This window comes from Schistocerca serialis, chromosome 11, assembly GCF_023864345.2.
Source record: "Schistocerca serialis cubense isolate TAMUIC-IGC-003099 chromosome 11, iqSchSeri2.2, whole genome shotgun sequence".
Taxonomy (NCBI): Eukaryota; Metazoa; Arthropoda; class Insecta; order Orthoptera; family Acrididae; genus Schistocerca; species Schistocerca serialis.
In genome coordinates this window covers 160,094,128-160,115,218 of record NC_064648.1, presented here as the reverse complement: position 1 = coordinate 160,115,218, position 21,091 = coordinate 160,094,128, and the positions used below count along the sequence as shown (strand labels likewise).

Sequence of the window (21,091 nt, the reverse complement as noted above, 5' to 3'; positions counted from 1 at the left end):
AGGAATTCGTGGCGAGCCGCATCAAACCAGTCAGTAGACTGATGACCAAAAAAAAAGGAAGCAACCACATCAATCCTATCGAGCACGGGACAGCTGAAGTCCAGGGGTTAAGTCGCTGTCATCATTTTGTGTCCGATGTCCATAAAGAGCCGTATGCTGATCAGATGGTGAGAGATGCTACCATTTGATCATTTGTTCAGCTCGGGGTCGTGAGGTGCACGAGTGTGCCCTCCAGTGTAATAATCCATCCCTCTCTAGGTTTTATCTACTGCACAGCCATTCGAGGTGTCACGAGCTGCGGGTAACCAAATTGAGTCACGGCGTAAGGTATCGGCAATCCAAAACTCTCCCCTGCACCGAGCTTCAGATAGTTCACACAGGGAAATCACGGTCGCAATAGTCCACAAACGATTGGAGTGTCAAGGCGGCCAGCTTCGGTCCCACTAGCAGCCGCTCCAACAAAGTAAACAGGCCAGTAAACGGCAATGTACGTGCTCCACACTCCCGTCCTGTCCTTACTGTTTCATTAATCGAGAGCACCCAGACTGCCCAAAATGCTGGGCTACCTGTCATAATTTCAACCAAAAAGGCCACACTGCTTCTGATTGCAATGCAAAAATTCAGCACAACAATCCTGATGCAGATATGGACGTAAACATTCTATCACCTATTTCTGTTATACCAAATGCTTTTCACTTATGTTACAGTTTTTCATCAAGTTGTACACATGAAAGTGGATGTGGGAGCTGTGGTAACCTTGTTAAACTTAGAAACTTATACAGACTTGGGCTCTCCTCTGTTTCTCCATGTGTCACGAAAATTAGTAAATTACAACAAACAGAGTATTCCTATGATCAGCCAATTCTCTGCCCCAGGGACCCGTAAGTCAGTGCTCTGGCCTTTTACATTAAGACAGATCTCCTGTGGCTCTCAGGGAACAAGTCAAAGGTGAATTCGACTGCCTCACATAATCTGACAATGTTCGGCTTATTACATCAAGTGAATGGTCTAACCTCTTAGTTACTCTTTTTTTCTGTCCTCCAAGTGGCCAGGTTGAAATATAATTTAGAAAAATGGCCCGGCTCGGACAATGATGTTATATGCCCAGTTGTCTCCTGTTCATAATACACGACGCACCAAGCAGCTTCCCAGCCGTCCTCGTCTCCTCGACCGACGCCTTCGTATGCGCGAGACTATACATCTACATCTACATCCGTACTCTGCAAGCCACCTGACGGTGTGTGGCGGAGGGTACCCTGAGTACCTCTATCAGTTCTCCCTTCTATTCCAGTCTAGTATTGTTCGTGGAAAGAAGGATTGTCAGTATGTTTCTGTGTGGGTTCTAATCTCTCTGATTTTATCCTCATGGTCTCTTCGCGAGATATACGTAGGAGGGAGCAATATACTACTTGACTCCTCGGTGAAGCTATGTTCTCGAAACTTTAACAAAAGCCCGTACCGAGCTACTGAGCGTCTCTCCTGCAGAGTCTTCCACTGGAGTTTATCTATCATCTCCGTAACGCTTTCGCGATTACTAAATGATCCTGTAACTAAGCGCGCCGCTCTCCGTTGGATCTTCTCTATCTCTTCTATCAACCCTATCTGGTACGGATCCCACACTGCTGAGCAGTATTCAAGCAGTGGACGAACAAGCGTACTGTAACCTACTTCCTTTGTTTTCAGATTGAATTTTCTTAGGATTCTTCCAATGAATCTCAGTATGGCATCTGCTTTACCGACGATCAACTTCATATGATCATTCCATTTTAAATCACTCCTAATGCCTACTCCCAGATAATTTGTGGAATTAACTGCTTCCAGTTGCTGACCTGCTATTTTGTAGCTAAATGATAAGGGATCTTTCTTTCTATGTATTCGCAGCACATTACACTTGTCTACATTGAGATTCAATTGCCATTCCTTGCACCATGCGACAATTCACTGCAGATCCTCCTGCATTTCAGTACAATTTTCCATTGTTACAACTTCTCGATACACCACGGCATCATCTGTAAAAAGCCTCAGTGAACTTCCGATGTCATCCACAAGGTCATTTATATATATTGTGAATAGCAACGGTCCTATGACACTTTCCTGCGGCACACCTGAAATCACTCTTACTTCGGAAGACTTCTCTCCATTGAGAATGACACGCTGCGTTCTGTTATCTAGGAGCTCTTCAATCCAATCACACAATTGGTCTGATAGTCCATATGCTCTTACATTGTTCATTATACATCGATTTTGCCGGCTCCTTTCTGGACGCTTATTGGCTGCCGGTTGTCGATGCATATTCTCATTTTCCACGTGTTGTTTGTTGTCTTTCCACATCCGCAACTGCCACCATTGCAGCCTTGTCCAAAATATTTTCATTCAAAGACCTGCCCACGACTTTAGTGTCAGACAATGGTGCACAATTTTCAATATCCGTCACATCCTTGCCCCAACATTTCATCCACAATCTACTGCAACTCTTTGTCCACTGTTGCCTTAGGTCGGTTTCTCTCCTTGTACCATTTCATGCCATTCAGCAACAAGAGTAGTGAAGCTACTCCAGGGGCGCCAGCCGAGGACACTGCTACACTTCCTGTGTCCCCCACCTGGATATCAACCCGTGCAGCAACTGCCCCTCTTCCTGCCAGGTGTGGCTGTCGGACATGCGGTTTTGGACATCGCCCTAAATGGATTCCAGCTGTCAATGCCAGAGGGCAGAAGTGGCATACCTGCGACACCCACACAGGGGATTCCGTTATCAGCGATTCTGTCACCTGTTGCCAAGCAACCACTGATAACAGTACCATCAGCATCACAAGCACTGTCACTAGACCCGATGCCTGAGGTCGGTACGGAAACAGCCACTGTACAGTTTGACATGGGAAGGTGGGTGCAGAATGTGTCCACATTCGAAGCACTTCAGTCTGTACACTCCTGTTGCAGCAAACCACTTTAGCTGGAGGCCAGTGGGCAAGGAGGACAGCATGGATGTCTCAAGAATTCCTGGTCTCCCTAAGAGAGGAGGAACACAAGTTATGCATGCAGTTCCAAAATGTCGTACATATGGCGGTGTTATGCCATCCACAGAGAGTGGGTGGGGGGGGGGGGGGGGGCATGTTTGTGTGTGTGTGTGTGTGTGTGTGTGTGTGTGTGTGTGTGTGTGTGTGTGTATGTGAGAGAGAGAGAGAGAGAGAGAGAGAGAGAGAGAGAGATCACTCTCGGAGCAAGCCATGGGCCCTAGTCTATTTAAGGCTAACCAAGTTATACTCGGCCTCAGTTCTCAATACGTATTACTACAGCTCCTTGTGTATGTAATTGGTTCCTGCTGAATGTTACTTAAATACTGTATCTAATTGTTAATGCTCCCGTGAAATAAAGTTTTCAGTCTACTAGCCGTTTTGTACTTATACCTGATTACAGCAGAGACATTAAAGTAGCAGATGCGTTTTGCTATTTGGGCTGCAAAATAACTGACGAATACCGAAGAGGAGAGTATACAAAATACATACTGGTAATTGCAAGGAAACTACACTCCTGGAAATTGAAATAAGAACACCGTGAATTCATTGTCCCAGGAAGGGGAAACTTTATTGACACATACCTGGGGTCAGATACATCACATGATCACACTGACAGAACCACAGGCACATAGACACAGGCAACAGAGCATGCACAATGTCGGCACTAGTACAGTGTATATCCACCTTTCGCAGCAATGCAGGCTGCTATTCTCCCATGGAGACGATCGTAGAGATGCTGGATGTAGTCCTGTGGAACGGCTTCCCATGCCATTTCCACCTGGCGCCTCAGTTGGACCAGCGTTCGTGCTGGACGTGCAGACCGCGTGAGACGACGCTTCATCCAGTCCTAAACATGCTCAATGGGGGACAGATCCGGAGATCTTGCTGGCCAGGGTAGTTGACTTACACCTTCTAGAGCACGTTGGGTGGCACGGGATACATGCGGACGTGCATTGTCCTGTTGGAACAGCAAGTTCCCTTGCCGGTCTAGGAATGGTAGAACGATGGGTTCGATGACGGTTTGGATGTACCGTGCACTATTCAGTGTCCCCTCGACGATCACCAGTGATGTACGGCCAGTGTAGAAGATCGCTCCCCACACCATGATGCCGGGTGTTGGCCCTGTGTGCCTCGGTCGTATGCAGTCCTCATTGTGGCGCTCACCTGCACGGCGCCAAACACGCATACGACCATCATTGGCACCAAGGCAGAAGCGACTCTCATCGCTGAAGACAACACGTCTCCATTCGTCCCTCCATTCACGCCTGTCGCGACACCACTGGAGGCGGGCTGCACGATGTTGGGGCGTGAGCGGAAGACGGCCTAACGGTGTGCGGGACCGTAGCCCAGCTTCATGGAGACGGTTGCGAATGGTCCTCGCCGATACCCCAGGAGCAACAGTGTCCCTAATTTGCTGGGAAGTGGCGGTGCGGTCCCCTACGGCACTGCGTAGGATCCTACGGTCTTGGCGTGCATCCGTGCGTCGCTGCGGTCCGGTCCCAGGTCGACGGGCACGTGCACCTTCCGCCGACCACTGGCGACAACATCGATGTACTGTGGAGACCTCACGCCCCACGTGTTGAGCAATTCGGCAGTACGTCCACCCGGCCTCCCGCATGCCCACTATACGCCCTCGCTCAAAGTCCGTCAACTGCACATACGGTTCACGTCCACGCTGTCGCGGCATGCTACCAGTGTTAAAGACTGCGATGGAGCTCCGTATGCCACGGCAAACTGGCTGACACTGACGGTGGCGGTGCACAAATGCTGCGCAGCTAGCGCCATTCGACGGCCAACATCGCGGTTCCTGGTGTGTCCGCTGTGCCGTGCGTGTGATCACTGCTTGTACAGCCCTCTCGCAGTGTCCGGAGCAAGTATGGTGGGTCTGACACACCGGTGTCAATGTGTTCTTTTTTCCATTTCCAGGAGTGTATTTTTGAAAAAGAGTAATTTGTTAACGTTTAATACAAATTCGGGTGTTAAGAAGTATTTTCTGATGGTATTTGTCTGGAATGTACCATCGTACTGCAGTTAAATGTGAACAATAAGGAATTAAAACAAGAAGAGAACAGAAGCTTTTGAAATGTGGTGCTATAGAAGAATGCTCGAGATTATGTGGGAATACTGAACAACAAATGAGGATACGCTGAATGAAATTGGGGCAAAACAAATTTATGGTGCGTCCTGACTAAAAGAAGGGATGGCTTGATAGGATACATTCTGAGACACCAAGGAACTGTTAATTTAGTACTGGAGGGAAGTGTGTGTGACAAAAATTGCAGACAGCAACCAAGGGATGAATACAATAAGCAGGTTCACACAGATGTCGGTTGCAGTACTTATGTTAACATGCAGAGGCACCCATAGTACAGGCTAGTAAGGAGAGCTGCATCAAACTGACCTTTGGACTGGAAAAGACAACAACAACAAAAACATATTCAGTATTCAGCTTATTCACCATTGACCACTTACAGCGGAATAGGTCTGAACATTAAATATACATTTAACAATAATTTTACAGTAAAGTTTTTACAATTTAATTCCTTTTCTTTTAGGAATATTCTTATATACTAATGTCAATGATTATTTCAAAATATTCAGTTATCTTATAAAATGGGTGATTGAGTAACCAGTCATAAATCTTATGTTTGAAAATATTACTGTTCAGTGACCGAGCAGATGCTGGAAGTTTATTGAAGAGTTTTAAACTCATTATTTTGTGCGAGTTTGCAGTCTTTGTAAGTCTGTGTCTTTGTATGTCGGAGTCCAGTTTGCCTCTGGTGTTGTGGGGATGTATGTTCTCTCTGGTCTCTAACTCATTTAAGTTGCTTTTGACATAAAGCAGTGCTGTGTAGATGTATAGATTCACAACAGTTAATATCATGTGCTTGATAAAGAGCGGGCGGCAGTGTTCCTTGGGCTTAACTTTGCTCATTATTCAGATTACTTTCTTTTTTTAATTTTCAGAATTTCACTGACAAAGCAAGAATGTCCCCATAACAATATGCCGTAGGAAATGTGTGATTGAAACAGGCCAAAATATACCACCTTTAGATACTCATCAGTGACTACATCTGTCAGTCTCCAGATGAGATAACACACTCTTGCTATTCTCTTGCAGATATGGCTAATGTGTTCATCCCAGTTTAATTTTGAATCAATGTGGAATCCTAACAATTTTACTGATTTGCTTTCAACAGCTGTAGTTAAACCCAGAATTAGTTCTTGTGTTTTATCAGGATTACATAGGAGTTCATTAGAAGAAAACCAATTCATTACTAGTTCTAGATTTTCCTGTGTTGCCTGATGCAGTTCTGTTGTGTCACGGTGTGTATTGAGCAATGCTGTCTCATCTCCATAAAACACAATTGAATTTGCTCCTACATGGTAAGGTAAGTCATTAATTGCAATGATGAACAGAAAAGGTCCAAGGACCGAGCCCTGAGGCACTCCAGTCCGAACTTTCTGCAGCGAGGAGCATCTATTTTTAATTGATACAAACTGTCTCCTGTTACTTAAGTATGATTCGATTACATCTAAAGATGGTTTGTGTATGCCATAAAATTCCAGTTTTGCAAGTAGGGTGTTAGATGGTATGCAGTCGAAGGCTTTGCTAAGATCACGAAGTACGACTGATACTAGATCTTTATTTTCGAATGCAGTTAACACCTGGTTCACAAACTCCCTGGTAGATTAAAACTGTGTGCCCGACCGAGACTCGAACTCGGGACCTTTGCCTTTCGTGGGCAAGTGCTCTACCAACTGAGCTACCGAAGCACGACTCACGCCCGGTACTCACAGCTTTACTTCTGCCAGTACCTGGTTAACAACTTCAGTGACAGCAGTAGTGGTATTTTTACCATGTTGATATGCAAACTGTCTGCTGGAGAGGAGATTATGCTTATCAAAATGGTTATTTAGTTGACTGTATATTACATATTCAAAAACTTTAGAGAAAATTGGGACAATAGAAACTGGTCGATAGTTTTGGGGCAGATGCTTATCTCCCTTTTTAAAGACTGGTATCACTTTAGCAGTTTTGAGTGCATCTGGGAAAACTCCGGATTCTAAACACACATTAAAAATGAAAGAAAGGGGTTGACAGATAAGATGTATTATTTTTTTGATTACATAGTTAGAAAACCAATAACAGTCCATACTTGTGGAGTTGGTGAACCTTGCCACAGCTTTTATAATATACTCTGGGGTGACAACATTCCAGTGGAAAGTATACCTCCTATGGGGCACAGCACCAAGATGGTCTAGTGCACAAGTGCCATTTTGCTTGATTTTGTTTTTCAGCTCGCTCACTGAGGTTAGGAAATAATTATTTACTACTTCTGGGACCAGCATTGCATCTTGTGTATGGGTTTGTGAATTATATTGGTTGATGATATCCCATGCTGTTTACATTTGTTGGGAGCACTTTCAATGTAATGTTCACATGCCTGTTTTTGGCCAAGATTTTTTTACATTTTAGATAAGCTCTATAAGAAGTATTAGGGGTAACCATAGGCAGACAACATTAAATTAATGTTCATGGACAACTGCTGCCTCTCACCAATAATTTAACAATCTGTAAGCAATGCTCTGCAGGCACCCCGTACTGTTGTAAAACTCAAACTGCTGCCACAAATGAACATAAAATGTATATAGAAATGAAACTTTATGGAAATATGATATAGAACTATACCATAATATCAACTTTCAAAACCTGTATTCAGAAGATACTCCCATAGATGAAGATGATGGCTAACACAATGGTGACTATGAGGATAATATAATTTGTTAGGCTCTATATATATTTTCCAAGATCCATAGTGTCAAGAGTATGCAGAAAATACCAAATTTCAGGTATTACCTCTCCCACAGACAACACAGTTGCCAACGGGCCTCACTAAAAGACTGAGAGCAGCAGCGTTTGTCAAGAGTTGCTACTGCTAACAAGACAAGTAACAATGCGTGAAATAACTGCAGAAATCACTGTGGAATGTACTACGAACGTATCCGTTAATGGGCTGTGGCAGCAGACAACGGACAAGAGGACCTCTGCGAACAGCACATCGCCTGTAGCACCTCTCTTGGACTTGTGACCATATCAGTTGGACATTAGATCAATGGAAAACCATGGTCTAGTCAGATGAGTCCCAACTTCAGTTGGTAGGAGCTGATGGTAGGGTTCAGGTGTGGCAAAAACCACATGAAACCATAGACCCAACTCATCATCAAGGCACTTTGCAAGCTAATGATGGCCCCATAATGGTGTGGGATGTGTTTACATGGAATGAACTGGGTCCCCTAGTCCAACTGAACTGATTACAAAAATGGTTCAAATGGCTCTAAGCACTATGGGACTTAACTTCTGAGGTCATCAGTCCCCTAGACTTAGAACTACGTAAACCTAACCAACCTAAGGACATCACACACATCCACGCCTGAGGCAGGATTCGAACCTGCGACCGTAGCAGCCGCATGGTTCCGGAGTGAAGCGCCTAGAACTGCCCGACCACAGCGGCCGGCGAACAGATTACATTAATCTGCAAGGTATCAGATCACTGATATTATGTGATAATACTTCAACTTTTTATGCTGATTCCACATCTGTCTTCAGTTTTTCCTATCACGAACAGTTTCACCACAATTTCGACTTCAAAGACATATTACTGCGCCGGTAAATTATGCATATTCTTGGAGGGAAATTTCTCAATATGGCCCTGTATACCTTTACGTTGTCGCACCTGTTGATGCCTGTTGTTGTTGTTGTTGTTGTTGTTGTTATTGTTGTGTGACCCTGAAAGTGTTGCTTGTCTCTCAGGCTTGGATTACCAGTGCTGTATTGTGATTATTCTGTATATTTAAGGCAGTATTAATAAAAAACTTCACCTACCGTTGATAGTTACCACTACGTCAACATGAAAGTGTGTAAAGAACCTAAATATTTTCTGTTACTTTTGGGAATTATACAATGGCTAACCTCCATTAACCACGGACCTTGCCTTTGTTGGGGAGGGTTGTGTGCCTCAACGATACATATAGCCGTACCGTAGGTGCAACAGGAAAATTAAAGAGACCTTTGGAGAAAAGAGAACCACTTGTATGAATATCAAGAACTCAGATGGAAAACCAGTTCTAAGCAAAGAAGGGAAAGCAGAAAGGTCGAAGGAGTATATAGAGGGTCTATACAAGGGCGAAGTGGTTGAGGACAATATTATGGAAATGGAAGAGGATGCAGATGAAGATGAAATGGGAGATATGATACTGCGTGAAGAGTTTGACAGAGCACTGAAAGACCTGAGTCGAAACAAGGCCCCGGGAGTAGACAACATTCCATTAGAACTACTGACGGCCTTGGGAGAGCCAGCTATGACAAAACTCTACCATCTGGTGAGCAAGATGTATGAGACAGGTGAAATACCCTCAGACTTCAAGAAGAATATAATAATTCCAATCCCAAAGAAAGCAGGTTCTGACAGATGTGAAAATTACCGAAGTGTCAGTTTAATAAGTCACAGCTGCAAAATACTGACGCGAATTCTTTACAGACTAATGGAAAAACTAGTAGAAGCCGACCTCGGGGAAGATCAGTTTGGATTCCGTAGAAATATTGGAACATGTGAGGCAATACTGACCCTACAACTTATCTTAGAAGCTAGATTAAGGAAAGGCAAACGTACGTTTCTAGCATTTGTAGACTTAGAGAAAGCTTTTGACAATGTTGACTGGAATACTCTCTTTCAAATTCTGAGGTTTGCAGGGGTAAAATACAGGGAGCGAAAGGCTATTTACAATTTGTACAGAAACCAGATGGCAGTTATAAGAGTCCATGGAGAAGAAATAAAAACTTTGAGGTCTGCCGATGACACTGTAATTCTGTCAGAGACAGCAAAGGACCTGGAAGAGTAGTTGCACAGAATAGGCAGTGTCTTGAAAGGAAGATATAACATGAACTACAACAAAAGCAAATGGAATGCAGTCGAATTACGTCAGGTGATGCTGACAGAATTAGATTAGCAAATGAGACACGTAAAGTGGTAAAGGAGTTTTGCTATCTGGGGAGAAAAATAATGGATGATGGTCAAAGTAGAGAGGATATAAAATGTACACTGGCAATGGCAAGCAAAGCGTTTCTGAAGAAGAGAAATTTTGTTAACATCGAGTATAGATTTAAGCGTCAGGAAGTTGTTTCTGAAAGTATTTGTACGGAGTGTGGCCATGTATGGAAGTGAAACGTGGACGTTAAATTGTTTGGACAAGAAGAGAATAAAGGCTTTAGAAATGTGGAGCTACAGAAGAATGCTGAAGATTAGATGGGTAGATTACATAACAAATGAGGAGGTATTGAATAGAATTGGGGAGAAGAGGAGTTTGTGGCACAGCTTGACTACAAGAAGGGATCAGTTGGTAGGACATGTCCTGAGGCATCAAGGGATCAGCAATTTGGTACTGGAGGGCAGTGTGGAGGGTAAAAATCGTAGAGGGAGACCAAGAGATGAATACACCAAGCAGATTCAGAAGGATGTATGTTGCAATAGGTACTGGGAGATGAAGCAGCTTTCACAGGATAGAGTAGCATGGAGAGCTGCATCAAACCAGTCTCTGGACTGAAGACCACCACCACCACAACAACAACAACAACAACAACAACAACAACAGTGTAAACTATAAAAGGGGCCACACCAACATACCACACACCAGTGGCAGCCACTCTACAACATATATTGTACTCAGGTGTCTTACTACGGTCCACAAGGCAGTCTATTGACATGTCTTGCCAGGCATCCACAATGTCTGGCAGTCAGGCCATTTACATGGTAAGCTATGTCTGAGGTTCACAAATTGGCATTCGACAGCTTTTATGCCTTCATTTTAGTTTCCTAATCCCAAGCTACATGTCTAGTCATTTGCAGTTGGTATATAAACCATTAGGCTGACAATTATTTGATGAGACATTTGTGGTTTTTTCGGTTAGGCCCTGTTTACCTGGTGTGGTACCGGTTGACTTAGAACTTTTTCATGTCTCACCCACAAGGCATCTCCCGTGCTACTTGATTAATTTGCTGGATTTTTTTTTTTTTTATGACTGGTACGACTTTCTTGTATGCAATCAAGGTATGACCTGAAATTCACACCTCTATGGATCCTTTTAACGTTAAGCCTAATTACATTTATGAAGAATCCTTTTTGCTTGTTCCGTTTCATATCACCTTCCAATGTTACACCCAGATACGTAATCAACCTGAATGTGTCAAGCTGCACGCCACCAGTACTGTATTCGAACATGACAGGATTGTTTTTCCTACTCATCTAAATTAACTTCACTTTTCTACATTTACAGCATGCTGCCATTCTTCACACCAAGTAGAAATTTCTGAGTCATCCAGTATCTTCCTACAGTCACTCAATGGGAAACAAAAGGAATCTCATGGGAAACAAGTTATATAGAGTACTGTGATTATTACAAGTGTGATAAATGATGATGGAAAGTATGTAGTTAAAGTGATAGGAAAGAAAATATGTTAATGAAAAACTTAGGGATAAAGTAATGTAACGAGAAGTTATGAACAAAATGCATAGGAAGGGTAGCGACTGATGTGCCTAAGATAATAACCAATGTGCATGGTGAAAAATGGCACTCATCTCAAAAGGTGTTTCAGATTCAGTAAACTTCACAGTAAATATTCCAGAGTGATGATAGCAAGAATGAAACTAGTGTTGTAAGGACAGTGAAAGTGTGAGTACAGTGTGAGTACAAGCTGAATTATTTTAAGATTGAAACGGGCTAACAAACTGTGACTTTAATGGAAAGTACTTTTTACCTATAATCAAGGATGTTATATTACCTATTAATTGTTGATGTAAATGTTTGTAACTGCAGCAAGCTCCTGATTAAATGGGTACGAATTATCTGTGCACAGTTTGACAATTTTTGAAAAAATAAAAAGTGAGATCTCAAGTACTCTCATATAATTAGAACAACTATTTCACATTTCAAATACGAATTTATGGTCAGGAGGATGTAGATGACGGAAACATCTGCAAGTTGTGAAATCGGACGCCGATAAATCGGAAGTTGTGCAGTTAAGTAATGCCGATATAGTGAAAAAAGTGTGTTTGGCAGATGAATAAATCAAAGATGAGGTGATCAAGGAACCCATTTTCCTGCTCACCGAAGCACTGAAATGCACTGAATCTTATTAGTGACTGCGGGACAAAACATGTTCTCTTAGTCCAGCATTTGGACTATCCAGCACTCACTCACCAGCTGCATGGAGGCAAGTGCGTCCACGAGAGTCATGTCTCCGGAAATCATCTTGGAGAGGGACGCATTGAACTCGCGCAGCTGCTCCATCGTCTCCTCCTTCGTCTCCTCATACTCAGCGGCATCCAGCTCGTCCCTGAAGCAACAATACAGCTTCTATACTACACTGCATCTTGGTCAGAAAATTTAAAATTTTATAGCCAATTGTAGCCAGCAACACACAGCACAATGGGGATGACCTGTTGGAGAGACACATTATATTTGGTGTGTGTGTGTGGGGGGGGGGGGGGGGGGTGTTCCATAAATTCACAACAATGTAGAGCATGTCATAAAACAAAAGTACTTAATATTAGAAAGGAAAACAAATGGTTCAAATAGCTTTGAGCACTATGGGACTTAACTTCTGAGGTCATCAGTCCCCTAGAACTTAGAACTACTTAAACCTAACTAACCTAAGGACATCACACACATCCATGCCCGAGGCAGGATTCGAACCTGCGACTGTAGCGGTTGCAGTTTCCAGACTGAAGCGCCTAGAACCGCTTGGCCACAGTGGCCAGCAAAGGAAAACACTTCTCAATGTTTGGCAAAATTATATTTATTTGGTCACGAAGCAGCTTTTGGCTTCTCAGGCCATATTCAGGTGACAACTGAATGCTAGAACAGAGATAAACATGATGTGCAACTTACACAGATATTATCTGCACAAAAGACACACAAATAACAAAGTATTTACGTAGAAAAATATTATAATTATTACCCTAACTAAACTGTAGAATGTGAAGTTTTACATTCTGACAAAAAAAAGCAGAAAGATGACCCTACTGCAAATAAGAGAAATCAAAAAACACGACACAGAATGCCAGCCTGGTATTAAATGATGAGACTCATTTTCCCCATTATTAAATTAAGTTTTCATTACAAATGGCGGATTCAAACAGTACATTCATTTTATTTTCCATCATTTGTTGTTTGTATCTCCACATAAAAGCTTTGTTAACTACTCTTTTAGTCAATATAATTATTGTAATATTTTCCTATGTAAACACTGTCATTTTTGTATCTCGTGTACAAATAATATCTGTGTACGTCGCACATCACGTTTATCTCTGTTTGCGACATTCAGTTATGACCAGAATATGGCCTCAGAAGCTGAAAGCCAGCTCGTGGCAAAATATATATAATTTTGCAGAACATAAGGAAGTGTTTTCTTTCTAATATTAATACTGTGTCCTGCCAAGTACCACTGGAAAATTCAGTTAATGTTAAAAAGTAGTTAAAACAGAATTTGTTTCTTTAATTACAGTCTATGATCACAAAAACTGCCATCAGATTATCAATTTAGGTTTAAAACTTACTCTAAGGTAATACAGCCAGAGTGGCTTCATCAAAAGATATAAACAAAATCAGCAAGGCACCATTGAACAGAACTAGTAACTAAGCCACAGTGTCCTTTTGCTGGGAAGAATTATGACCCTGCTGCCACTGTACCCTAGTTCAACTTGTATTATTAGTTCTGTTCAAGAATGCCTAACTAAAATAAGTTTTACACCTTACACCATGCTAGGACCAGTGCACAACAAGTGTGGCATATTGTGAGGAAAAAGTATATGTTTCGAGTTTCATGCAGACACAGTTTTGCTACGATACAGATAACACGTGCATCACAAGGTGCGAGCGAAATCGCACGGCAACTTGAGATGTAGTACAAAATCAAAATGTGAGGGACAGAATGATGATTGTGGGCAAAATATGTTAATTTCTCACAGATTCATGGGCCAAATGCAATGCCGCACCCAGCAGCAGTGAAATGGTGCCGGTAAATTCACCGAGGCCTCACAGAAGTGTGGGAAGGTAGGCCACTGCCACTGACCACAGACCAAAGTCTGGGCAATGGAGGAACTGCTCTGCAGGAGTTGCAGATTTTCCAGTGATGAGGGCATTCTCACGGTGGTTCTCGGAAAGCTCCATGACCAAGGAACTGAACAACTGGTAGAAAATTCTGAGCACTGTTTACAGAAACTTGTGTCTTGAAGTCCCCTTCTATTTCTTGACAATGTTACTTTGAATTTTTATATTAACTGAACAGATAAAAAAACCTACTCACACACATAAAAAATGATGGACAACACACTCGTGTGTGTGTGTGTGTGTGTGTGTGTGTGTGTGTGTGTGTATTTTTGACAAAGGCCTTGTTGGCTGAAAGCTAACTTTCTGGCAGTCTTTCTGTTGTGTCTTTCCTTGGTACTTAAGTCCACCCCATGGATGAGAGTCCTCAGGAATGTGGAACAATGGGAGTTACACATTAACAGACAGAAGCAAATGCTGCAGGATACTCCTGTAAGCTGTGCCAGCAACAAACTATGACCAGTGTTAACCTCACACCTGTGAGCACCTGCCAAATGTGTACAGAATGTACAGATTCTTCAGTTCTAATGCACTAAATTTTACACGACTGCAATAGCAAAATTGTTAAATTGAAAGTGCTTCTAAATTATGTTCTTCAGGGAGACTCAGTGTTGTGCATCAGTGTGCATTGGCTGCACTGCTACAATTACAGATTTGGAAATGGTAAGCCACGTCTGTAAGTGAAGCTATAAATGTGCATATGGACCTACCACAAGAATAAGTTTGTGGTTGGTGCTTGAAGTGATTTGAGTTATCAGTGGTTGGTTTTTAAATATGTCCTCAAGTTATATTATGTGTGGTTCTCCCATGTGTGTTGTAAACATTCTATTCCTGTTTGACACAGACCACATTAGTGTCTGTCTGTGGCTCCACATGGGGGCTGGTGGAGTACTTTGTATTACATCTGTTAAATAGGCTATCAGAATGTTACCCGATAGTACTAAGAAATAGAAATTGGCCAATAGCAAACAAATCTGAAAATTGTACAGCCCATAAAAGACAATGGTTTCGTTTGTTTATTATCGATATATAGGCATAAATAAAGTACGGCACAACAGATTCATAATAAAAGGTGAAAGAAGAACAATTGAAGATCCCATGCAGGCTGGTAAAATAGTCAATTAAATGTCGCACAAAATTTTATTTTTTTTAAAAAATCATGTAATCCAAATAATGATTTCAAAGTCATAAAGAATGTAAATCCCACACCTCTGTATCCAGTGACTATGACACAAGCAGGAAACAATATAAGTACACTAAAAAATTAAAATATTTTGTAATTCAGATGGATAATGATATCAAGGCATAATCTGAATCACTTCCGGCAGGGTCTTACCTTCATAGTCTCTGATGTTATTGAATTCAGCATACGTTAAAATTCAGGAGTAAGTAATAAACACTTTTTTTTTTCTCCATAAAAATTCCTGCCCCGAGATACAGGCCTCCAATTATGACACCGCGAACACTATTTTGAAGATGCGATTTCAGAATTTTTTTTTTAACTGCTGTATCTCTGGAACAGTTCTAGATATACTGTTTTTTTTTATTTGAAAAATAATTGCTTTATGATCACAAAGAAATCCTCCATTTTGACTTATCTGTCAAAATTCGTTAACTATAGTATTCTAAAATATTTTTATATGATTTAAGATTTTTTTTTTTTTTTTTTTTTTTTTTTTCAGAAATGCCAACCCATAAAATTTTGATTTTTTTCTGTTGATTAGCACCATATAGTTCTACATTCCCTGAAAATGAGAGCTTACACTTTTAGATTGAAAAGTGTTTTATAAACAATTGAAATTTTTGCCATACATAAAACCTGTTTTATTACCACATTATCACATAACAGGCTCATAAAAATCGAAACCTAACCTTATTTAACATAATTTTAGTTTTGAAAGATGAATAAGAGACTCATTTTTCAAGCATTTTAAATGGTTCCAAAATGTACGTGAAAGGTACAAAGGTATAAAAAGAATTTCAGAATGCTATAGGAAAAGAACTTTGACAGATAAGTCCAAATGGAGGATTTATTTGTAATCATAAAGCAATTATCTTTCAAATAAGAAAAGACCAAAACAAAATCTCTAGATCTATTCCAAAGACACAGCTTTTTCTAAAATTTTTTCCAAAATTCACACCTTCAAAATGGTATGCACAGCGTCATCTTTGGAGGGCTATACCTCGGAGCAGAAATTTTTTTTTGAAAAAAAGTGTTCCTTACTTAGTCCTTCATTTTAACATATGCTAAATTCAATAACATCTGAGACTATGAAGGTAAGATTTTTTTTTTCCTTGCCTGCCTGAATTGATATAGACTATGCCTTAAACAAAACTGACATTGGCTTTGACCCCCTGCATAATTATGTTGTGCTTGTGATGCAAACATGTGCAAACAGGATACAAGTACAACAGTACAATAGTTGTTTTGCATATTTATTATTATTAATATGATGTAGACTATGGTGACACACTGATTCCTAGTGTAACCCACGATTTATGTTATCTTTAAAGGTGACCGGTAGAATGTGAAGTCCATGAATATAGTGTCATGAAAACAACTATAATACTTGTTATAGTATGTATGTTATAGATACTGAATTTTGACGAGTCATTTATGTGTGTCATTTTGATTATGTTATTGGTCAAAGCTAATGGTCGGTATCAAAGGCTTCAACTAATCTGTCTCACTTAACTGACATAATCAAACAGCAAAAAAAGAAGAAATAAACTGCATTATGTCTTGCTGTTTCCAAAACTCGTTACTGGTAGTGCAGTTATTGTTACACTCATTTTTATTCTATGTACTGATATTTGTATTCCATGACTTGACTCATTCCACACCCAAGCCACTTGCTCATACATATGGATCAATGGAAAACATTTTCCATAAATAAATAATCTATGTAGCACTTAGAATAGGAATATTCCCCGCAAACATAAAACAACCAACAGTACAACCACTTCACAACTAGGATGATGTAGAAACAACATAGGCCCTACCAGTCATTATCATCTTGATCATCTAAAACCACTGAAAGAGGTGTTCACAAAGGATTAGCAAACTTTCCGATTAAAAATAAAATACTAGTTAAGGTTCAAAATGGTTTCAGGAAACAAATATACTGAGACAGCCCCCTAAACAACCAAGATTTTTCTGAAACTCACGACCTGACAATGACGGTTTTCCAATTAAGAATTTATACAAACAGCATATCCGTGGAATACCTTCTATCGGGTGACAGGTGGTAGAAATATGTCACGAAAATAACACTTACTTTTCAGGATACAGAGAAACTAATTATGGAGTATCTTACTGCTTGAGTTTAGCCCTCGGTTATTCTTCATTCTTGAGAATGGTTTACCATACCACTTGTCAGCACCAGGACCAGCGTCGACCACAGATGATCCCAACATTTTTATTAAAAGACAATGAAGCTGACTAACAGTAGAAGGTCCCTGCGACAACAGAACAAATAGAAGGATGGCTTTCTTGACAACTGCACGGTGTAAATGAGAAGAAAATGGTAGAAATAAGCTTTACACACACACACACACACACACACACACAAATTTTCTGAAGTATTTCAGTAGATATTTGCAGTTTCTGTTACGAATTGTGTTACTGGAGTCAGCTCAAACAAATCCTACTTATCACGTCCTTCATGTGACACCCAGTGTCAATGTAAAGCATTGGTTTGCTTCCCATTACAAGCAAAATTATTTTTGAAATAGAATTTTATGTGCCCATTCGATAGAGCAGTCCGAAATTAGTCTAGTGCATTATTCGGTTTGTTGTTGTTGTTGTTGTTGTTGTTGTTGTTGTTGTTGTTGTCTTCAGTACTGAGACTGGTTTGATGCAGCTCTCCATGCTACTCTATCCTGTGCAAGCTTCTTCATCTCCCAGTACCTACTGCAGCCTGCATCCTTCTAAATCTGCTTAGTGTATCCATATCTTGGTCTCCCTCACTGATTTTTACCCTCCACGCTGCCCTCCAATACTAAATTTGTGATATCTCGATGTCTCAGACCATGTCCTACCAACCGGTCCCTTCTTCTAGTCAAGTTGTGCCACAAGCTCCTCTTCTCCACAATCCTATCCAATACCTCCTCATTAGTTATGTAATCTACCCATCTAATCTTCAGCATTCTTCTGTAGCACCACATTTCGAAAGCTTCTATTCTCTTCTTGTCTAAACTATTTATCGTCCACGTTTCACTTCCATACATGGCTACATTCCATACAAATACTTTCAGAAATGACTTCCTGACATTTAAATGTATACTCGATGTTAACAAATTTTTCTTCTACAGAAACGCTTTCCTTGCCACTGCCAGTCTACATTTTATATCCTCTCTACTTCGACCATCATCAGTTATAATGCTCCCCAAATAGCAAAACTCCTTTACTACTTTAAGTGTCTCATTTCCTAATCTAATTCCCTCAGCATCACCCGATTTAATTCAACTACATTCCATTATCCTCGTTTTGCTTTTGTTGATGTTTATCTTATATCCTCCTTTCAAGACACTGTCCATTCCATTCAACTGCTCTTCCAAGTCCTTTGCTGTCTCTGACAGAATTACAATGTCATCGGCGAACCTCAAAGTTTTTATTGCTTCTCCATGGATTTTAATACCTACTCCGAATTTTTCTTTTGTTTCCTTTACTGCTTGCTCAATATACAGATTGAATAACATCGGGGATAGTGTACAACCCTGTCTCATTCCCTTCCCTACTACTGCTTCCCTTTTGTGCCCCCCGACTTTTATAACTGCCATCTGGTTCCTGTACAAATTGTAAATAGCCTTTCGCTCCCTGTATTTTACCCCTGCCGCCTTCAGAATTTGAAAGAGAGTATTCCAGTCAACATTGTCAAAAGCTTTCTCTAAGTCTATAAATGTTAGAAACGTAGGTTTGCCTTCCCTTAATCTTTCTTCTAAGATAAGTTGTAGGGTCAGTATTGCCTCACGTGTTCCAACATTTCTACGGAATCCAAACTGATCTTCCCTGAGGTCGCCTTCTATCAGTTTTTCCATTTGTCTGTAAAGAATTTGCATTAGTATTTTGCAGCTGTGGCTTATTAAACTGATTGTTCGGTAATTTTCACATCTGTCAACACCTGCTTTCTTTGGGATTGGAATTATTATATTCTTCCTGAAGTCAGAGGGAATTTCGTCTGTCTCATACATCTTGCTCACCAGATGGTAGAGTTTTGTCAGGCCCGGCTCTCCCAAGGCTGTCAGTAGTTCTAATGGAATGTTGTCTACTCCGAGGGCCTTGTTTCGACTCAGGTCTTTCAGTGCTCTGCCAAACTCTTCACGCAGTATCGTATCACCGACTTCATCTTCACCTACATCCTCTTCCATTTCCATAATATTGTCCTCAAGTACACCGCCCTTGTATAAACGCTCTATATACTCCTTCCACCTTTCTGCTTTCCCTTCTTTGTTTAGAACTGGGTTTCCATCTGAGATCTTGATAGTCATACAAGTGGTTCTCTTTTCTCCACAGGTCTCTTTAATTTTCCTGTAGGCAGTATCTATCTTACCCCTGGTGAGATAAGCCTCTACATCTTTACATTTATCCTCCAGCCATCCCTGCTTAGCCATTTTGCACTTCCTGTCAATCTCATTTTTGAGACGTTGGTATTCCTTTTTACCTGCTTCATTTACTGCATTTTTATATTTTCTCCTTTCATCAATTAAATTCAATATTTCTTCTGTTACCCAAGGATTTCTACGAGCCCTCGTCTTTTTACCTACTTGATCCTCTGCTGCCTTCACTGCTTCATCCCTCAAAGCTACCCATTCTTCTTCTACTTTATTTCTTTCCCCCATTCCTGTCAATTGTTCCCTTACGCTCTCCCTGAAACTCTATACAACCTCTGGTTTAGTCAGTTTATCCAGGTCCCATATCTCCTTAAATTCCCACCTTTTCGCAGTTTCTTCAGTTTTAATCTACACTTCATAACCAATAGATTGTGGTCAGAGTCCACATCTGCCCCTGGAAATGTCTTACAATTTAAAACCGGGTTCCTAAATCTCTATCTTACCATTATATAATCTATCTGAAATCTGTCAGTATCTCCAGGCATCTTCCATGTATACAACCTTCTTTTATGATTCTTGAACTAAGTGTTAGCCATGATTAAGTTGTGCCCTGTGCAAAATTCTACCAGGCAGCTTCCTCTTTCATTTCTTAGCCCCAATACATATTCACCTACTATGTTTCCATCTCTCCCTTTTCCTACTGTTGAATTGCAGTCATCCATGACTATTAAATTTTTGTCTCCCTTCACTACCTGAATAATTTCTTTTATCTCATCATACATTTCATTAATTTCTTCATCATCTGCAGAGCTAGTTGGCATATAAACTTGTACTATTGTAGTACGCGTGGGCTTCGTGTCTATCTTGACCACAATAATGCCTTCACTATGCTGTTTGTAGTAGCTTACCCTCAATCCTATTTTTATATTCATTATTAAACCTACTCCTGCATTACCCCTATTTGATTTTGTATTTATAGCCCTGTATTCACCTGCCAAAAGTCTTGTTCCTCCTGCCACCAAACTTCACTAATTCCCATTATATCCAACTTTAACCTATCCATTTCCCTTTCTAAATTTTCTAACCTACCTGCCCAATTAAGGGATCTGACATTCCACGCACCGATCTGTACAACGCCAGTTTTCTTTCTCCTGGTAACGACGTCCTCTTGAGTAGTCCCTGCCCAGAGATCCAAATGGGGGACTATTTTACCTCCGGAATATTTTAGCCAAGAGGACGCCATCATCATTAACCATACAGTAAAGTTGCATGCGCTCGGGAAAAATTACGGCTGTAGTTTCCCCTTTCTTTCAACCGTTCGTAGTACCAGCACAGCAAGGCCGTTTTGGTTAGTGTT

At 40.9% G+C, this 21,091-nt stretch overlaps 1 protein-coding gene across 4 annotated transcripts in view; it reads right to left on the bottom strand.

The window, feature by feature from the left end:
• The window catches only part of LOC126426746 (protein LZIC-like), a 68,313-nt gene that overhangs the window by 39,181 nt on the left and 8,041 nt on the right, over window positions 1-21,091 (bottom strand). For all 4 annotated transcript variants that reach the window (XM_050088734.1, XM_050088731.1, XM_050088732.1 and 1 more), the window contains one exon: window positions 12,274-12,409. In XM_050088734.1, coding sequence (XP_049944691.1) covers window positions 12,274-12,409 — 136 coding nt within the window. The remainder of the gene's footprint in view (window positions 1-12,273; window positions 12,410-21,091) is intronic.